Below are 20,712 nucleotides of genomic sequence, written 5' to 3' on the forward strand. Positions count from 1 at the left end.
TATAGAAGATTCTACTTGTTATTTTATTATTTTTCTCCATTCATAAAGTATACGAAACTCACTTAATATGATGAAGATTGACTATTTTCGGTCTTTATGCATCACATTGGTTTTGCCATTGTGTTTGCGTCTATTCATCCGAATTCCGTTGCCAATCGAAGGACACATAATCATATAACAGTCTTTATTGAAATGTAATTTTAGACCGATTGATGATCGTCTGTATTCAGGCACTAATCTGCGTAATAGAATAACCCATTGTCGTTGCTATTTGGAATATAAAAACACACAGCGTTCGAATCGAGAAAATAGTGTGCATTTAATTGGATTGGCTGACGGCCGATTATTTTCGATTCTTACTCCCCCTCTCTTTCGCTGTATATTTTGGATTACGTCAAATATAAAACTTTCCCCATTTTCAGTAATCCGATTGGTTGCTGGCTACAAATTGATAGGAAAAAACGGGACTTTATTATTGTTTGTGATGAAAATCACATGGACAAATATTTTTGTATCTGAAATCTGATTTTTTTATGGCCGAATACCAGCAATATTTTGACAAATAATATATCACGTTATGAGGATTGGGAAATGAACACTCACGCATCAAGCTGGTTGTTATTTTTGGTAGAAGAGAAAATTTTCTCAATGAATATAATACAATTATGATAGTTGGATTTGCGTCTCAAATTCTGAAAGGGCCATTGTACACAAACACTCTCCATAAACTATCAAAATTCGAACGCATTGACACTTGAGAACTTTCCATTCGTCACCATTCATACTCCGCTCTATTCGTCATCGTCGCTTCTTTAAATCTTCTCTTCCATGCTCTTTCAAGTTTCTTGACAGTATTTCCAAGCGCACTTCAAACAGAGACACAGAGATTGACGTAAAAAAAGATAGAGGTAAAGAAGGAAAGAGATAGAGCTATAAAGTTACAACTATAGAAATTATTATTTTCCTAATCCTAAGTGAATTACAACCGAATTCATGTAGTAATTCTTCATACAATATACGGATATTGATATTGAACGCGAAAGGTTCTCCCCAGTGATGAAACAACAACACCACTTGAATGGCAAACAATTCACGATTAATGTCTCTTTTTTCGGGTGTTTTCCATTCATTTTCCAAATGATGTTTTTATTCGCATTGGCCCAGTCACAACACTTTTCTGACCAAAACTTCAATTTTATTCTCGGCGTGAGTGCGTATGTGTGTAATGTGTATGGATTCGATTGTAAAAAAAAGATTTCCTCTGGTTATTCTCTCGTTTTCTGTTATTAAATGATTTAATAAGCTCACCATAACAAGGCAAAACTTTTCGATTGATTTGAGTGGAGGCTCATCTCAAATCAATTTTCGTTTCAACTATTTTCATATATTACGATGGGTGGCACGCGAGTGGAACAGAGAGCAAATCCATGTTGGATTGTGATTTTTTTCCTCTCTTGTATCTTATCGTAAATAAAACCGTATTTCAGAAGTGACTCACAGTGTGGATTCAATTCAGTTCGTTTTGTATCAATTCCATTTCCTGCCCAAAATTGAAATAATATTTCAATTTCATTGAATTGGCCATGTGAAACAATTTTCAAGCAAACGAACAAATAAGACGGCAGTCAGGAAAGGACGGGAGAAAAGGAGAGCAAGCGGGAGAGAGAAAGAAAAAAAAAGTAATGAAACGAAAACAGTATAAGAGAGTAAGTGAAGGAAAAAGAGCGATGGAGTGGAAGAAGGCAAGAGAGCACAAAATGGCATGAAGCGAGAAAAGAAAGTTCTTTCGATGCGAAAACATCAAACATACTGAATGACTTATTTAAAGTATACGCACTCGATCGTCTATTGGGAATAAAAAAAAGTATCATCGTACGATATAGAAAACGTCACTCAAACATTGTGTGGAAAAGAATACCTTTTGGTGGTTAAAAGATGGTAGCCGATATGTTGACGGGCATCGAATACAGATATATCCGTGATAATATTCAATTTCAGGATATGATGTACATAGTAGTGTGTTGTTGATGTGGCACTAAAGGCCATCGGGTGTACATATTGTTTTGCCTCAAACTTGGTTGTGCTTACGTGCGTTATATGCACACACACAGAGAGAGAAAAATATTTCGAATAAAACTGATGTCCTTTCCGAAGACGAGACCAAACATTGTGCGTTGTGCATAATATGCGAATGAGTAAATACGACTTTCATTCAGCTCATTTAATTGTTTGGAAAAAAGTTGTTTTTTTCCTTTGCTTGTGATACATTGTTATTGTTTGTTTATTGATACGTTGAGCTATGTTGAGTGCATGTTGATGTGGTCAATGGTTTTGATGATACTCTTTTTGGGACTGTTCTACACGCAATGCAATGCTCGGGCCCATATCATGAACGCATGTTGAACATTTATTATGGCCTCAGTATATGAGGCCCCGGTGGTTTTGTCTAGTCTGGTTTTTGTCAAAATTATCGCAGCATGAGGTCATACGTGAGCAACGGAGATAGAGAAACGCTTCTGACGAGGGAGAAAAAAATTCCATGAAAAACGCAAATGAAGAAGCGGATTTGTTGTGTAACGAAGCGCTCGTTGAATAATAATGTGTAAAGAAAGAATAAACGTTGAAGTGTGATGAAAAAGCTTCAACACACATTATATTTATTATATCGAACATTGTGAGGGGGATATTGAAGGGAAAAAAAGTATGTAAGAAACAACAATAACAGTAACATGAGAATATATAAAATACTTACGCCATCGACACTTAAATTTTTCGGTTCAACAGCAAACGCTTTGATAATCGCCCAGCTTAGCACAAAAACGGCCGGTCCACCTTAAGCGAAAAATAGCATGCATCAAATGGAATCAATGGGAAAAAAATTTAAATGGTACAAGAAAGAGTCGATTAATACATTTACAAAAAGAGAAGAAAAAAAAACACTCGAGATTTGTCGCCTGCGGTGCCAAGATGCATTTTGGGATAAATACACATCGAAGCATTAACGAACAAAAACAAGCCATATCGGACCTTCTGACGCATATGGAATGAGTTGAATTCAACTGAATCTATATACTTTGAACACGATATAAATGTGTGGCATGATTTTCTGCTTGAATTCACCGAAAACTTATGATCAAAACTCATCGATTAATTTACGGTTGTCGACTGATTTCAACAATCATCGGCCCCAAATTCGAACTTTGTCTACACCACTCTCTTTCTCTAACTCAATCAATCTCTCATTCTCTTTTTTTCATTCATTCTCTTTCTCTAATTTACTCGGTCTCTCTCTCTCGTCCATTTTGGCACACTCAAATTCGACAAGTGGGTGGTTGAATTGTACACGCGTCACTAGCTTTCAAGCGCATACAAACACAATATGAATCAAATGCTCAAAATTGAATATGAAAAGCTTATTATTACACAGTTGACTGACATTGACGACCCAGTTATGTATATATTTATGTGTTTGAAAGCGGGTAGGGGTGAAAATTCACTTTAACTAAGTTCGATAAAAATTAAGTAAGTTTTATTTGGATCGATGTCAAAAATTGAATTACCGAAATAGTCATCGTTCAATGTCACACAAACTCGAATTGCGTCAATAAAAGCAATCGGAATGTGTTGGAAAAATCAATGTTTTTCTTTTCTTTTACCGACAAAAATTTGATGATTTCCTCGAAACATAAAATAATGATGATGTTTTCCCGCATGTGAAAATGTATGATGCGAAAATAAGCCGCTGTTTGCAACAAATGTTTATATTGTTACTTCCGAATGGACTGAGCGGGGCACATGAACGATATCAGATGCGCATCTCTCATTCCATCGAACGTACATTTTAATTGCTTGGTTGTTTAACTTATTAAAACTTTTTCCGCAAAAGTGTTTTTCGCATTTTATTCGATATATATTGTGCGCCTGTGTTTATATTTATGGCCTCGGGAATGAAGCGCCCTCACATATTTTGGGCATAAAAAATGAGGCATATGCAAGACCATACATGGTTTTTACGAGTTTTTTTCTGTGTTTCATTTATGCTTCGTATTTTTAATACAACTTACAATTTATAATTTCTTTGATTTTTTTGCCACTTCCCCTTTCTTTCTATTTTTCACTCCTTTTCTCTCTCCATATTACACACATTCATCATTTCAACATACTGAGTGAAAATGTGTACGAGTTTTATCATTTTCAAAAACTTTTTCAAACGCTTATGTAAATAATGTTAACGAACTCGCTTTGTACAATTTATGGAAGTTTAGAGATAACCCTAGAGCGAGCTGTAATAGTAGAGTGTAGCAAGTTGATTTTTTGTTCACCCTTTCTCTGTGTCCATCTCATCTTCAGCGAACAGTAATTGAGAATAATAAGACCTTAAAATGGCGATTATTCAGTCGACGAAAAAGATACAACTGTTCTCTAAAAAACGGCGACCCAAACCAGCTTAGATATCGCTACCAATTGCAATGCTATAAAGTGTTCGTGTATGGTGTCATCACAAAAAATGAAAGAAGCGAGAAAAAGCCGGAGATCAACCCAAGTGTGAGACATTTGGTCGGTGCAAGCAGATTTATATTTCATCAAATGAAAATCTGTTGGACAATTTAAATGGATTTATTCGTTTACTCGACAGCGACTCTCGTTTTTTTAAAGAAGAAAAAAAGAAAAACGAAATGACTACTCACCCCATCCAATTAGTGCATACATATGAAATTTAAGATTATCACCGGAAAACGTTTCCACCACTAGCATGTACAGATAGAGACCTAAATTAATTTTCATTTTTCATCATAAACAATGGCAAAACGGCAGCGTTTAACAAAAAAGGAAAGAGAAAAAAAAAATAAATAAAAGTGTTATTAAGACGATTGTGGCAAAGTGTTTCGGACTAATACGAAATCAGATTTATGAATTTGTTTTTGTAGCAGCTCTCTGTTTTTACATCTGCCGCATTTTCGAGTTGTTTATTCGATTGAATTTGTTGCGTTCGAGATAAAAGCAAAAACATCAAAAGTGACGATTAATTTAATAAAGAGGGAAAATAAAAACACATTTGATTTAGATTTGTCAATTATGCAAATTTGTCAAACAATCATTGTTTAACAATGGCAATATTTGAGCAACCAAAATGACACAATGTAAGAAATAAAAGTGAACAAAACAACGAATGAATGCAAATTTAACTTATTTCGAAAACATTGTTTGCTCTTTGATTTCCGCGCCGGCATCGTTTTCACCACGATTTTAAAACTTACCTTCAACTAACATCCAAAAGAAGTTTGTCAAACTGAAGTAGTGAAAAAATGTAACAAGTAAAACGCAACCAACAGCGCTGGGTTCAATCTGTAATTACAATTAAAAGAACATTTAATGAATGTATAAATAGGCTGAAAAATAGAGCTTCTTATTCGATATATAAGTTCTTCGGCATAGGTGTTGACTCAGATTCCACAGGTCCTGATTTACTTCATCAAAAAAAGGAGGACGGGACCCACTGAACAATTTTGACAGGACTTTTTCGATTTGCCAGGGCCCGGTATCTATTTTTTAATCCAGGTGGAATCAAAAAGCGATTTTTGTTTCATTCTTTTGTATTAGACTGAATTAACTTTTGTCAAGTCCCTCTCTCCGCCCCCTCCTGAAATCTTTGGCGTCAACACTTATGTTCTCACAGAAATAATATATACAGTGTATATTATACACCATGCATATCAATTTAATTTCGTACCTGGAGTGAAAGCGTTAGCAATAGTATCCATAAAAGTGCTGATAGAATATGAGTGATAAATAAATTCGCATGGATCGTATTTCGTAAACATCGAAGATCTCTGTAATTGAAACAATGCAATGAAACAAATACCACATCATTTTCGTATCAAATGTTTTTTCTGATTTTTCAACATGGTGAAGGTCATAGCCAGAATTTTTTTTCAACATTAAAATATATAATTCATTTCATTAGCCCATTTTTTGTTGGCATACATATTTGTCTTTTAAAATTTGTGTGGGATACACAGCGGTGTATGTTTGCTACACTTTCATCATTTCTCGACAGGGAGAGAAAAATGTCACTTGGTCTTGAGAAAAATTTAACATTGAGATAAAGGAGTTCCGCATACATTTTAAATGTATCACCAAACTCGAAGAACAAATTGTTCTTTCCATAATCTTGAAGTTCTTGAAAATATTCCAACCACCATGTGGTTCACACGATTTGAAGCAACACATAAGCATTTCAATCCATTTAGTGATGGCAAAAGAAAATCTTTTATAAGTAAGAAGAAAAAAAGAGTTGGTTGAGATCAGTAGGCGAAAAATGTATAAAACCAGAAATGCTGTGCTTGCGAATATGCTTGAAATAAGACATTGAGCTTTTGATGTCGTAAGCTTTAAAAAAAATGTTGGCTATGACCTTGTTTCTTGGAATTTTTTGCTCTTCGCATTGCGGAACACCATTAAAATTCGTCGAAAATGAATTGCTTTTTGTTTGTAATGTGCAAATGTTTAGTGTAATTACTTGAAATAAAGAAAAACAGCTACAGCTAAAGTAAGCGACACTAAGCTAATTGTATAACCGGTGTAGTAGACCTGAAAGTTAAAAAAACACTTTTCGTTATTTATTCGGTCCGTATTCTTGTGTGCACAAGTATAAATAGTGACCAAAGTTGGTAATTCAATGCCTGCGTCGAATTCGGGCACAACTGTTGGTTGGAGATGTTGGCACAAATCATAATGAGTGTAATTATCCCATTGGCCGTCAAAATGGCACCGTCTCGATGCATTCTCTATGCGATGGATGATTGAATGAGTGGAATTTCATGTCATAAGTCGTACGACAAAAGGAAAAACAAAAGAAAGTAAATGTAAAGCGGAGATAGAGAGAGAAAAAGAGAAAGAAAATAAGCGTGAGTAAAAAAAAGGTAAGTAATTTATGTCACTGAAAGAGGTTAATTAAATTTCTCCCAAGAGTACATCAGTAGCTTACTTGTAATATCGTAATGTACGCCTTGGAATTCGGCCGGACACGGTAAATAGGCGACGACGCCACGCACGGTTTTTGGCCAACATAATATCGAATCCCAATGAGTTAGACAAAATCTCGAATGTTCACTCTAAACGGATGTAAAACAAAATATTAATTATTCCTTCCTCTTTTCATTTCAACGATACACAAATAATAAAAGTCCCTTAAATGCCAAAAGTAAATACTACTTAGGCAAAATTATGGTAATTATTTGTATGTGTGTGTTTGTGTCTGAATAAAAACAAAAGAAGTAGAAGAAACAACAGTTGAAAGGAATCACGAGCATTTAAACTAAATTATCTAAACAAAAGAGATAAAAATCGATCAAAAGAAATAATAAAGAGCCGAATGAAAAGGAAAGAATAAGAGAAGACGGCGAAAAGAGCAGCAGGAAATGATGATCGAATTATTTGATTTTACCTCGGTGAGCTTTTCAACTTCTCCCGCGAATGTACATTTGAATTCTAAACTCTCGTTAATTTTTTTATAGTCATCCAATGGGATGCCCGCAAGATCCGGGTCGTCTATCGAAGCCACACTGAATGCGTCTGTAATGAAAATGAACAACTATAAGTGCTAAAACATTATGTGAGGGTACCGAACAAAAAAATGTTTGAAAAACACCTTTTTTGCCCTTTAAATAAATTGATACAACAAAAATAAACACAATTTCGTTTTTTTTTTTTAAAAGAAAATGATAATAAGCTCGGGCGTTTGGTATCGTTTTAGTAAATTTCCAGAGCTGATTACAATAGACCAGTAAAAAAATAGATGAGAGATAGAAAATGTTGAGCAAAAAATAGAGAATGAAATCAAGATAAAAATTGAGAAGGGATTGATTTTTTTTTCGAAAGATACAACGGTATCATACACACGGCAAATACAATTTTACAATCATTGTATACGTTGTTGCAAAAGTATGTTGTATCCGGAAGATAAGTATGATTAACACGAAAACTCATCATCTATACAATATGCGAGAGCAAAAAGGCAAGACAAAAGAAATTGAGATTCAGACACATAAAAAGAACGGAGCAGGAAACAGACTGAAACTGAGAAAATGAGCTTGAAAACGTTTCGACTGACTGCGGGGATTAATGTGATTTTTGTCATATCAAATCTAATTTCAATGTATTTGCGTATATTTTTTTATTTTTGATGCGCTCATCGCAACTACTTTGACATTCTTTTTACATCGATTCTTGTAACTGTGTGGTGTCAACGACACGAGACAAGAACAAATTTACTCAAAATCACAAAAAATGAAGTCGCTTTTTTTATTCTTTTTGTAACATTTTCGTAACATTTTCTCATCTATTCGTCAAAAATATATGTCCTTGTACAAAGCGACTTGACTTGACAATATAGTCAAGCATCGACATTTCCAGTAACTGTGGTGCGCTCCAAACCTTTTCAATAGAGATTTGAAAATATCGAGCAAATAATTGTGAGTCACAATGTATGAAAAAAAATGGCGTTTTTTTTCTTCATTCAAATCCATCTCCGTTCAAAATTCAATAGAAATGTTCACTTTTGGATCAAAGCAATACGTGAAACTATAATTTCTCCATTGGACTCCTTGATTTTTGTAAACTAAAAGAAAATCTTTCTTATTTTGGGTTTGTTTTATTTCAAAAGTTTCGATGCTGTTTGTTCTTTCGAAAAGCTCGGAATATTTTGGAACCTATCATGTATTCGAATTCAAAAGCTATACAAAAGAAGTACAAACCGTATAAAATTAGACATATTTACTTTATTTACTCATGGTTGTCATTCGCTTGTGAGTCTTATCACAAAACACATCGCACATTGTTCGTTGTCAGGCCGAGCCATCGCAATTGAACTATTTTTGTCATTTGGAGACAGAAAAACATACAAAATGATAACGATGAGCTCCAATACTGGCGAAATATAATAATTTCAACTATATTACTTTGTATAAATGTGTTTTTTTTTATTTGTAGCTATTTTATTGTACAGATACAATGTAAAGGCCATTGTAAGCAAAGCGCGATGATGACAAACAACGTTGACAGGTGCGGTTGCCAGCGAAACTAAAAAATGGCACAAATTTCGATCGCCTAAATCAAAAATGGTACACATTTGTGCCACCCAACATAAACAGTGACAACCATAATGAAGTTGCTGCGTTGCCTAGCTGTTATTGTCGTTGTGCTTTGATTGTAAGGATGGTGGAATGATAAATGAATCATTGTTGATATTTTACATCTATTCAACAAAATAACACACCATTAATTTACTTGAAACTTGGAATATGACAAAAAAACCAAATACATACACCAATAATGACTTTTATTTAGATGATGCTGCTACAATCATGATGCTATTATTGACCACAAACACGTATCATCCGCCTGTAATCAGGTTTATTCATTATTTCAATGAGAATTAGTGTGAGAGCGACAGAGTAAATATTTGCGGTGGTCATTGCCCGACACATGTATGTCGGTTGCCGCACACTGAAAATCGGTAAAACTTACCGCATAACGACCTGTTGTTCTTGATGTTTCACATTTCAACAACGGACGAATGGATTTTCCATATATGTTCGTTATTTGAATTTATAGCAATCAGTATGGGCTGTGCTCCAAAATGTGTTGTATATAATACTCACTAATGAAGACATTCGTGATAACAATAATCAACACACTTCCGAGAAATTTAAATGGTAAACACATATAACATGATACTTTTGATAGAGATTTTAGCATTTTTAATCAAAGAATGGGCATGATGTGGTTTCATTTTTCTCTTTAATTATAGCCCATTAATACTAAACCAAAATCATTGTTTTTATTATTTCCGATGTAATCAATTTTTTATGACCGAAATAAAAACATTTTCTCTCGTTTTAGAATATCTGGATAAAATGTTAATGTGAAAAATAAAAGTAAAAAAATGGAAAATTCAAGAAAGTTCTAGGAAAAATCATTTTAAAACAGACTATCGCTCAGCACTGTTGCTAGCATGTTTACGGAGAAGGGGAAGATGACGCATACTTATTATAGCATTGAATTTTTATCTAAAAGCATGCCCTTCAACTGGAACCTTGGACTAATAATAATTGTGTCAAAGTTTTTTTTTCCTAAAGAAATTCGTTCATGTGTCGATGTTGACAAAAGATGCGTTTTAAATTTGTTAGAATTCAAAATGAAATTCAAAAATCATCCAAATCTTGAAAAATTTGTCGAGTTGAATTGACTTTAGATTATAATGTGATGTGATAAAAAATCATCAAAATTCACCGTATAAAAAGACAATTGCACCCGTCGGCATCAAAGTCCCTAGGGGGAGCTGTGACAAATAATTGACTTGAATGAATTTCGATGTCAAAATCACCGCCAGTCATCATATCCAATCACATACATTTAAGCATCACATACATTTTAAAGCACTGATTTAATCAAATCGTGAACATCTAATCGCTGGTAACAATCGCTTTTTATTTACCAAATTAATCGGATTCAAATATTGTCTGTAATCAAAATGACTGTTCGAAGTAAATCATGACTCAAGACAAATATGCGTCGTTTGTTGGCGGGACAAATGTTAAATTTTACGAAGGCGTAAATGTAACGTTAAGATTTGAATCAAATAAATAAACTTGATATATTCCAACGACTTAGAATAATGACGTGTCATAAACAATTTGTTTGGCATTACAAATCATCAGTTGTAATATTCATTTGTGTAAAATGGTAGCGATTCAAAAGATCATAATTTAATCGTCACTTTTATGTTTGCGGATGTTTGTTTAATTTTTTTTGTTTTGATATTATTTTCTCTTGAATCAACATCGTTGACGCCGTTCATATTAAGTGAATCGCAATAAAAGTGCTGTCCATCCATCGCTCTATGTATTTTCAAACATAGGTAAGCAGAGGAGGGGGTGTTCTGTGTTTTGCCCACTAAATTGGGTCTGCTCCCTTATGAACTTTCTAAATCTTTCGACTTTCTAGGGGTTATCCTGGTCAATCCATTCCCCAGGTAGAAGAAGTCTACCCACCAATGTTTTTATTTTTATTTTGAATTCATTCAATGTCAAACTAAGGTAAGTGTATGCATTTGAAAATGTCATAAATTGTAATTTTCATCTTCAAACTGATAAATGTCGACTGCAAAATTCTATGAACTGGCATTAGTCATGTGAGAGGTTATTTAAAAAAAAAACTCCATTCATTGGAGCGCCAGAGCGCCAATTTTTACGACAAAAGTGATTTGGAATGTATTCAAGCACGTGTATTTCTATCATGTGAGCGCTTATAGAGAGTGTACGGCGATGATATTGTGTAAATGTGGCAAAAAATGTGGCATTTGAATGCACTTTGAAGCAATATTGTTGTAGAGGTTCGCTTGTATGATTACAGCGCTATCTGTAAAATATACGATTTCTTGATGCCAGAAAAGCAACAGTGATAATATTTAGCTGAATAGCGATCACATACAAAGTCATGCCAGCCAATCATCTTTGTTGAGCATTCATTTGTTGCATACATCAAATTTAGCGTGTCCCGCATGTGTCCGACCCAAACCGAATATACACAGGTTTTATAATATAACGTAAAGACCAGACAACCATTCATTTGTCGGAGGAAAAAAAGGATTGGCAAAATCCAGTTGATGGTGTACTTTCATGGAAAATGTTTGATAACAGAGTTGTATTTGTATGGTTTTGGTCAAATGTTGCGGTTAATCAAAATGGTGCGAGACCTTTAAGACTTACACTTTCTCTCTCTTGCACTTTCTGTTATTCCCATTGAATTTTCGACATTTGCATACGTCAAACACTCGGTGGTTTCTAACGAATAAACCATTACCATTTTAATATCATATATAATATGTGCATAATGTTTTTTTTCCCTTTTCAACTTATTTTCAGTGATCAGGGTCTGTTTAGGCCAAAGTTCCGTGCACCCGAGGGGAAATCTTCTTTATTTCTTCTATTTTCTTCATATGCTCTTTGAATCAGATATCCAATTTCTTTTTTTGCAAAAAAAATTGTTCGGATTCCATTGTCAAAGGATGTGTGTTTTGGGATTTTTTTTTCAGTTTTCTTGAATTTGACAGGAGAAATAAAAAAACATCTATGGACAATGCAAATTCAACAGTGCCAATAAAAAAAATTGATAAAATAAAACCAAATCACAACGAAAACCAGAATGTACTGACCCATCGTTTGTACAAACCCTGTATGTTCGCGGAATACTGTCCAATGAATTTCAGCTTGACATGGCGACCGCCTTTTTTCTACATGCCCAAAAATGGTGTGTTTGGTATGTGTGCAGGGTTTTCGTGATGTAATTTAAATTGAAACATTCATGTTGGTTTGGAAAAAGAGAAAAACTCTACGAAATGTGTACAACGACCTTTGGACATTGGCTTGTAATAAAAGCAAAAAAATGGAATAGATAAACTACTTTCTGAATTTAATAGCAGTGGTTTTTTTATGCGCGCTCATCACTTTTCCACTATTGCATCGAACAGAATGAGTCACGAAACAGACGGAGTAAAAGAGGCAACTAAAAGAGTAAAAAAAGATGAGAGAGAAAAAATTACGTCCGATTGAAATGAGTGATGCAAAGTGGGATATTGCCGAAGGGATTCAACTCTCATCTCTCTAGTCGTGTTTCAGTGTGCAATTTTCTTAGACCACATCATCTGTCTGTTTTTTCTTGCCATTGCAGTCGCCACCAGCTCATTTCTTTTTCCGTTCCATTCCGGTCAGTTCCGTTCACATCGACCTGCTGCCACTTTTACATAAAACAGTATTACATACAAATCTAACACAAATAGATTGGAAATTGGATTTATAATCGTCTCGAAGCCAATCTCGTCTCATGATTATATTTTTGTATAAGAAAATCCCCATAGTTTCGCCGAATGGTCAAAACAGTCGATAACATCATACCGATTATGATAATGTAATGATAAACAACAACAAAAAAGGCATGATTTAAATTAAAACCTGTCTGTTTGCTGCCAAAGCACATCACCGTACTAGCACCATACCATTGACTAACATTCAATAATGCAATAATTGCGTCTGTCAAATTCAATGAACTTTTTTTTCTTCACAATAACAACAACAACAACAACAATCGTTTTGATTTTGGTTTATTGTCGATGTGCCACACTTTTTTCTCGCCACCGTTTATTTATCAAACTGATACGAAATATTTTTTCCAAATAGTCACACAGTAGCAAATATTTCGATTTTGTTCAAATGCCCACATTCTTGCAAAGTATTTGTATGTTATTCGTATACAATAACAATAACAAAATGTGTAGCGTGATAATAGTTTTGCTTCGGAGATAAGATCCTATTTTTCAGTTTCGTTCATTTAAAATTTACTGTTAATAACAAACTCTTTTTTGCACGTGATCTTATAGCTCTGATTTTATTTTCGTATTTAAATCGTTTCGCTGATCTTATTTCACGGTGTTTCTGTTGTTGTTGTTGTTTTTTTCTCATCTTTTTCTGTTTACATTTCATGCCATCTTATCTTTGGTTTATCGCGATATGAGAAGAAGCATCACAATCAGTTTGTGCTACTTGAATTTATTTGCGCATCAGATCCACCGAAACTGAATTTCATTTATGCATTGTGCGTACACTTTGCCATGATCGCATTGCACAATTGCTGCTTTTGAAATGAGATGGTTTTACATTAAGTTCGGCACACACAAATATCAACCCATTTACAACTGCAGATTTTGAAGCCAATGCAAAACAGTTTATTAACAATGAAACTTTTAATACATATTTTACTCGGTGCAGATCTATTATCTTCTCTCTGTTCGTTTTTTTTTCAATTCATTTTGTTTTCAGCAAAATATCATTAGCGATGAAGCAAGTTTTGTGCACAAATGAAAGCCAATGAGGGCTGTGTAAGTTGGCGAGAAAACGAGCGAATGTGTTCGCGAGTGATTACATTTTTAATTGAGTATTACAAAATTGCACACTTTTCTGCCAGCATCTATAGAGAGCAGCAAACATTTTAGAGTGAACATGAACTGGTTCAAATGCGTCAAATATATTATATATCTAGTTTACGCTGCAGATAATTTCAAAAAAAAACTAGAACATTCTGTTGACTATTCAAATTAACTTTTTAGCTAGAACAATTTCTAAATGATTTGTTTGAGAGGAGTGTACGCACACTGGATGTGTTTTATATCGCACTTTATTCAATCTTCTTTCGACTCCCGAACTATAAATGAAAGTTTTTACGCTTCCGCACACAACGTTGTGGGCGGCAAAAGTATCACAATCACGCAAAACTATTTGAAACCAAGACATTTTTACGCAAAAATATGCGACTCGATTATTTTCGCAGTGTTTATTGGAACATTTCTAATGAAGTTCACAAACTTTGGATTCTTTTTTAAATTCTTTTGTGTGATGTTACCAAAATGTTGGTCATGAAACTATTGATATTATAGCTTCTGACTAGAGGACAGATTACCCGTCTTTTTTTGTACATTTTCCGAACATTTTTGAAATTACCAATTATGCGCGATATTCTCGATGTTACGTATTAATTTTCACAAAATGAATTTCAACTGAAACCCAAAATCTTCCGGTTCCTCAAGCTATAAAAACCCATCGCAATCGCGTCACACAAGAAACAATATAAAATACAACACTGTAGCGCATCTAGTGTAGCGCAAAAGTCACTGAGATTCCAGATCAAAAAAGTGTTTGGCAGTATTTCGGTACGTATAAAATCGAAAAAAATGTGCACAATTAATTTTTGATTTTGGGATACAAATTAGTATAGTATAGAAAGCATGATTTCAATTGACTTCATTTTTGAATGATTCGAGAATGCAGAAATGGTTAGTCTTACAGATGTAATATCTTGTTGGTGCATTTTTTTACATTTCCAACTAAATCGTAAGAGTTTGTTATTGACACAACACAACAATTTTGCATGCACATTCTTTTTTAATCCAAGCTTTTCCTGTCAAAACATTATTTGCTTTTTCATCTCGGTCTCCTTTTTCGTTTTTGTTTTCCCCTTTTACATTTTTCCAATTTATTTTCTTCAGTCTTCACCTAATTATTAACTTATTTTTTATTTGTTCGTTATTTTCATCATTTGCGTTAACATCTTATTTCTCCCCTTTGCTCGTTCACTTGGCAATTCAATTAAATAGTTTCGGTCAACTTTCAATTGTTGAATATTCTTTCAAATGCCGGCGAAATAAATTCTTCGCTTTGTGCACCAGGAGATGTATTTTTCCTAGGGGATCGGATCTCGATCAGAAAATAGCGAATTATTCGATATTTTGCGAATTTTATGCGAAATGATTGGTAAGCGATGGGCCAGTAAAGTTGTGATTTAAAAAACAATTCGCAAACAAAACGCTATGAACGTGAGACAATTCGCAAAATTTGTAAGTTTTGTATGTATCAAATTGTGAACGCTTGTAAACGAGCCAAGTGAACAGCAGCGACGCACGAAAACGAAATGAGTGAATAGCGACAACGAACGAAAGAAAAAATGTTATCCGCTGCCGCTATTCACTCACTTCGTTTTCTTGCGTCGCCGCTATTCACTTGGTTCGTTTGCAAGCGTATATTATATAGTTTGATTGTGATAACTTTTTGCGAATAGCTTGCGAATTGTATGCGAATTTCTTGAATTATTTTACTAAAATGACGACTTTATCATATTTACAATCAATAAATTTTGTCCATTCGCGAATAGATCATTTCCCCTAGTATTTTTCCCTCTCAGTCTCATCCCCTCTCACTCAAGAGAAGGGGGAGATTTCTATTTATTTCAATCTTTCTATCTTTTCTTTCGTTCTATTACTCGTCTAGAATGTTTGAAAATAGTTGGAATAATAATGTTGACAGCAACTGGTGAGGGTAAAGTAGAAAAAAGTGATAAAAAAGCAATCGTAGAACATTTTTGGTACCGTTCAGAATTTTTTCATTTTCTTGTAAAAAAAAAACAAAAGAAAAAATGCGGTCATCACAACAAGAGAATGCTTCAATAAAAGAAGCCATGCTGAAAACTTCGAAGTCCGAATACATCGTTGAAAGTTTCGAATGTCTTAATTCATCGAAATGACGCATCATTCGTTGTTGCTCTAGGCAGTTTCTGTTGATATAAAATAGAATCAACAGCGGAAGTGCGACTCATTTCTCTCCATGTCTCTTTCTCATTTTCCGTATATTTAATGTGGATGTTTTACTTGTTAAACATTCAGTTCCGTTCGAATAAAAACCGTGTTTATTTTGATGCGATTCCATTCGCTTGGATAAAAGCCACCAACACAAAGACACGACATAAATCACATCGAATCGGATTCAACAAGCGTATTATTATTATTACTATTTTAGTGAATTTCGTTTCTTTACGCGGCTCGCAATATTTTCCATTTGGTTTAGTTTCCTTGCTCTGTTCGCTCTTTCATTTTTTTTGCGCACTTCACTCCATTTAATTGATTAATTTTCTGCTAGATCGATTGACTAAAAAAAAGATAAATTAAAAAAAGCAGAAAAAGCTATAAAATTAAATTAAGAAATGAAAAAAAAAAACCGTTGAGAAATGTTAAGAATTGTATTGTTGGCCATGATTGAATTTATAGTACGGACCTTTGCCTTCTTCTTTTTTCAATGGCACATTTTCTTCTTCATCTTCAAATTCGTGATTTTAGAATGGTTTCGATCGCATTTAATGGACGGCTTGATCGTAATATGAATACTATAAAATCTTGATCGAACACACCGAATAACGCTTTACAATGGTGTAGAAAGAGAAGAAAATAAACTGCTGCTGAAGGTAAATGATGAATGCGAGTGTATGGCAATAAATGATGTTTCTTTTGTGGCCATAAAATGTGGAATGAATATCTCATTTTAGCTTGATGAAGAAACAACTTACAACAGCGGAGTAGCGGAGTAATAACACTAACCAAGTCAACTTGCGTAAAACATGTGCTTTGAATATTAATCGTTGGTTGATATTATTCCACGGTGCGCTGGATTGTATTTTGTCACTGTCATACTCAAACGTCGCTGTCTCATTGCATGTGTCATTGATTTCAAAAACGATTGCCGTTTACGTATATTTGAATTGGTTACGGTCGCGCCAGGTTACATACCCTTTTGCCATTAGCGAATGTGTTTGTGTGTCTGTGTGTGCATTTGCACGTACAAATGAGAAAAGCTGTTAGAGATTTTCATATATGCATTCGCTTGGTAAATGTTTTTTGATATTAGGGATTTGCACCACTCACAAATAGAATTTTATTCTTTTTTTCTCTTGTGCATCAGAGATTTAAAACAATGCACGTCGAAATATGTTTTCACAACGGAGATCGTGAGAAAAGATGACGGAGGTTGGAAAAAGAAAAAAAAAGAACGGGTGAATGAGAAGGGGTGGTAGCGAAAGCAAAAAAGCCAAAGAGATACAAATCTAAAAAAATATGCGATTGTGGATTCAAGGCACGAATGCATCTCGACGACAATGCAACACTGCAACATCGCGTCATTCCTCGCGGCATTGTTCCATTTCGGTTTTGTTTAATACATAATGCACACATAAAAGTCTCAATGTTCCTTTCTCCTTCGTTCATTGTAAATTATACGCTTTGATAATGTGCTATGGGAACAACAGACAAACAAATGAGCCACATCGAATGGGAGCGTAATAGAAAAAAAAACTGTCGTTAATTTTATGAAAATTTCACGCGAAAAAGCTCTTCTACCACTCAAATGACGAAGCATATTTTTTTTGCTCACTAATCATCCTCTAATTGGTATTTTACGAGCCAATTTTTTGCGCTAAGTCTACGTCAATACTACATTATGGTATATGTACTTTTCCACAGAGATGTGGAATAAGTTCATGTGTACAAATAACATTGAAAATCAAACCGGCCAAATGACCGTCTCGTGTTTTTCTCTCTCATGACGAACAAGTGCTCATCAGTGGTTTCTGTTCTCATATTCGTTCGCATCCACTTTCAATCAATTTTAATTTACTAGAACTCATGGTCATTGTCGCCGTGGTCGACGACTACAATCACATGAAATGCTTTTATGTGTCTTTTCGACTGTATTTGCATTTCAATTACACTGTTCTTTCGATGGAAGGCAAAAATGTTGAAGTCATAACAAAAAGTCATAATAACAAGCCCAACGCATGGCTGATGGCCGTGATTAAAGAGACACACCGAGTGAAAGCATGGTGTGAGCACCAAATTAAGCAAAAAGAAAACGAAAGCGTCCTATTTCAATTGCATCTAAATTCCGATGATAATTCCTTCATTCATTCAAACAGATATAGAAGCGTTAAATTAGAATTTTTTACATGATGCTATAAATCACTTTGAATTTACGTTTTTTTGTTGTGTTTTGAAAGTCAGAGAGCGCACGCCAAGCACATGACCAAGCCAAAAACTTTCGACAAACTCTTTGCACTCTGTGTGAGATTGAAATAATCGTTTGTTTGCCTTTTTTCCGGAAGGAAGCATGTTTCTGTTTACCCAAAATATCGAACCAAAAGCAGTGACCGGTTCGCGCATATTTCTATGTTTGCCTAAATACGCTAGGTAGCATAGATATGCCAAGCATAGCCGCAAACGCAACCGACGCATCGCCGTTCACTCTATATGAACAATGCACATGTTCGTTTATGCAGACGACCGTGCGCATACAATATAGCTCGAATCGAATGGCGACGGGTGCGTTGCGGCTTGCGTCTCCGCTATGCTTAGCATAGCTATCAGGCATAGAAATATGCGCGAACCGGTCACTGACCAAAAGTACTTGAGACAATGTGAAACCGAAAAAACAATTTCACTTCATAAAAGCTCGCTTTTCATTTGGCACCATTGAGACTTTTTATTACGATGATCGGCATAGAGTGGACGACTTTTATTTTTATAGGATTGATGAGATTTTATTTCGTCAGCCATTTATACTCATTTTAAAGCTCTCTTTAGCATTGTGATATCAATTTTGAACGGATGTACTTTTCTCATACTCTTTTTTTTTGCTCCAAACGACGTGCTCCAATTTGAAGCCTTCGAGAAACTTGCACAATTCTAAGAAAACATGCAAATGTACAGACCTTAAGTCGAGCTTATTACATGATAGTTGCTGTTCACTGGCATATCCCTTCATTATACATTTAACATAGATGTGATACATTATCGTATTCATCAGCTGTAAGGCACAGTATCAGATTCAGAAAATTTTCTTAAAAATTTTGATCAAAAGTCTGAGGTGTAAGATTTACCCCACGTGATTTTTTGTAGAAAATCTTTTGATTTAGAGTTTTTGAAAGTACCTGACCAATTAGAATGACATTTTTTCATTGCCCCTTGGTTTTTTTTTTCAATTAAACACTCTCGATCTTAAATCTTCTACTTCAAAAACGATTGCTATTGGTAAACAGCAACTATCAATATCAGCGACTGACCGGTTAGCTTGAATTAATTTCAGTAAATGTACGTTTTCCCCTTATATCTATAAATTTAGCCCAAATGCAATAAAAACATTTGAAAAAAAGAAAATGAGAAAAGTCGTATGTTTACATAGGAAACAACTCATAAATATCAATAGAGCCACACAAATTTAGCGCAAATAAGATGTAGATTTCAAACTGTGAACTCCACTAGACTCGTTAATTTACTGATACCTCTCTCATTCGCAATCGCTCTTGCGTTCGCTTTCTCTTCCAAGAATTGTGTGTTCGATATTATCGACTAGATGGCTTTCATGCATGACAACGCCAAATAGAAAACAGGCGACAGATTCCAAACAACAACACAATCATTTCTATATGTTTGAACAAGAATAACAAAACATGTCATAAACTTTGGGTTAACTTCATTTTTATTTTCAATCGAAACTGCTCAGATCTTGTAGTCTATTAGTCTAACTTTAGTTTTGTCATGTAATTCCATATATCGCTTTCCTATCGTCGATGAGCCATCGATATATCAGATGTTTTATGAGATGCTTCACTGTCATCAACTTGATGTTAATGATACGAGTTTTGAATACGAAATGTTGCCGGAAAAGATTTTTATCAGCTCTAAGACGAGAGAAATGTCACCTTTCTTAATCATAGACAATCATTCTTTTCAATTTTCAGGCGATTGAAATATCTCATGTCGCTAATGAAAAGCATTGTTTCCATTTGATATCCGAACCTTCGCACACATAAACTAATTTCTAGTAAAAAAACTTTTAATTATCAACAATTTGAGAAAATATCGGTAAAAAATCGGGGATTTAGATGAAAAAAATGGATATCATATACCGTTTGGAGCGTTTAATTGTGGATTGGAATCCAATACGGTCGATAAATTTGGCATTTCAACGGGATTGCATTCGTTGACCCAAATGTTTCATTCCCTTTTTTCTACTTATTCACATCGTCGCCACACATTTCCGAGTGTATGCGTGTCTTTTGCATTCCTTTTCATATTGACTCCATCTTGGTAATAACGAATCGACGAGGCTATTAGCATGCTAAGTATAAGTGTACTTTTTGAATAGCAAAGTGTGCGTGTGTTTTGACACACGGCAAAAGTTCACGACCCTTTTTACAGCGGATTTTCTCCAAATACTGGAAAAAAGAGCAAATGTCATTCGTTCTACTTTACATTGGCTCATCCGGTGATTCTTTGTTTTG

At 34.5% G+C, this 20,712-nt stretch overlaps 1 protein-coding gene across 4 annotated transcripts in view; it reads right to left on the reverse strand.

The window, feature by feature from the left end:
• The window catches only part of LOC116345773 (diuretic hormone receptor-like), a 90,375-nt gene that overhangs the window by 17,715 nt on the left and 51,948 nt on the right, over positions 1-20,712 (reverse strand). For 2 of the 4 annotated variants that reach the window (XM_031775447.1, XM_031775446.1), the window contains exons 3-10: positions 7,448-7,575; positions 6,989-7,115; positions 6,664-6,788; positions 6,521-6,591; positions 5,732-5,831; positions 5,259-5,346; positions 4,689-4,769; positions 2,753-2,832 (exon numbers count right to left, since the gene is read on the reverse strand). In XM_031775447.1, coding sequence (XP_031631307.1) covers positions 2,753-2,832; positions 4,689-4,769; positions 5,259-5,346; positions 5,732-5,831; positions 6,521-6,591; positions 6,664-6,788; positions 6,989-7,115; positions 7,448-7,575 — 800 coding nt within the window. Of the gene's footprint in view, positions 1-122; positions 442-2,752; positions 2,833-4,688; positions 4,770-5,258; positions 5,347-5,731; positions 5,832-6,520; positions 6,592-6,663; positions 6,789-6,988; positions 7,116-7,447; positions 7,576-13,013; positions 13,290-20,712 lie in introns of those variants that run through there. The other 2 variants (XM_031775448.1, XM_031775449.1) reach the window with 2 other exon arrangements.

This window comes from Contarinia nasturtii, unplaced genomic scaffold, assembly GCF_009176525.2.
Source record: "Contarinia nasturtii isolate CC-2019 unplaced genomic scaffold, AAFC_CNas_1.1 Cnas_scaffold_1371, whole genome shotgun sequence".
Classification (NCBI taxonomy): Eukaryota; Metazoa; Arthropoda; class Insecta; order Diptera; family Cecidomyiidae; genus Contarinia; species Contarinia nasturtii.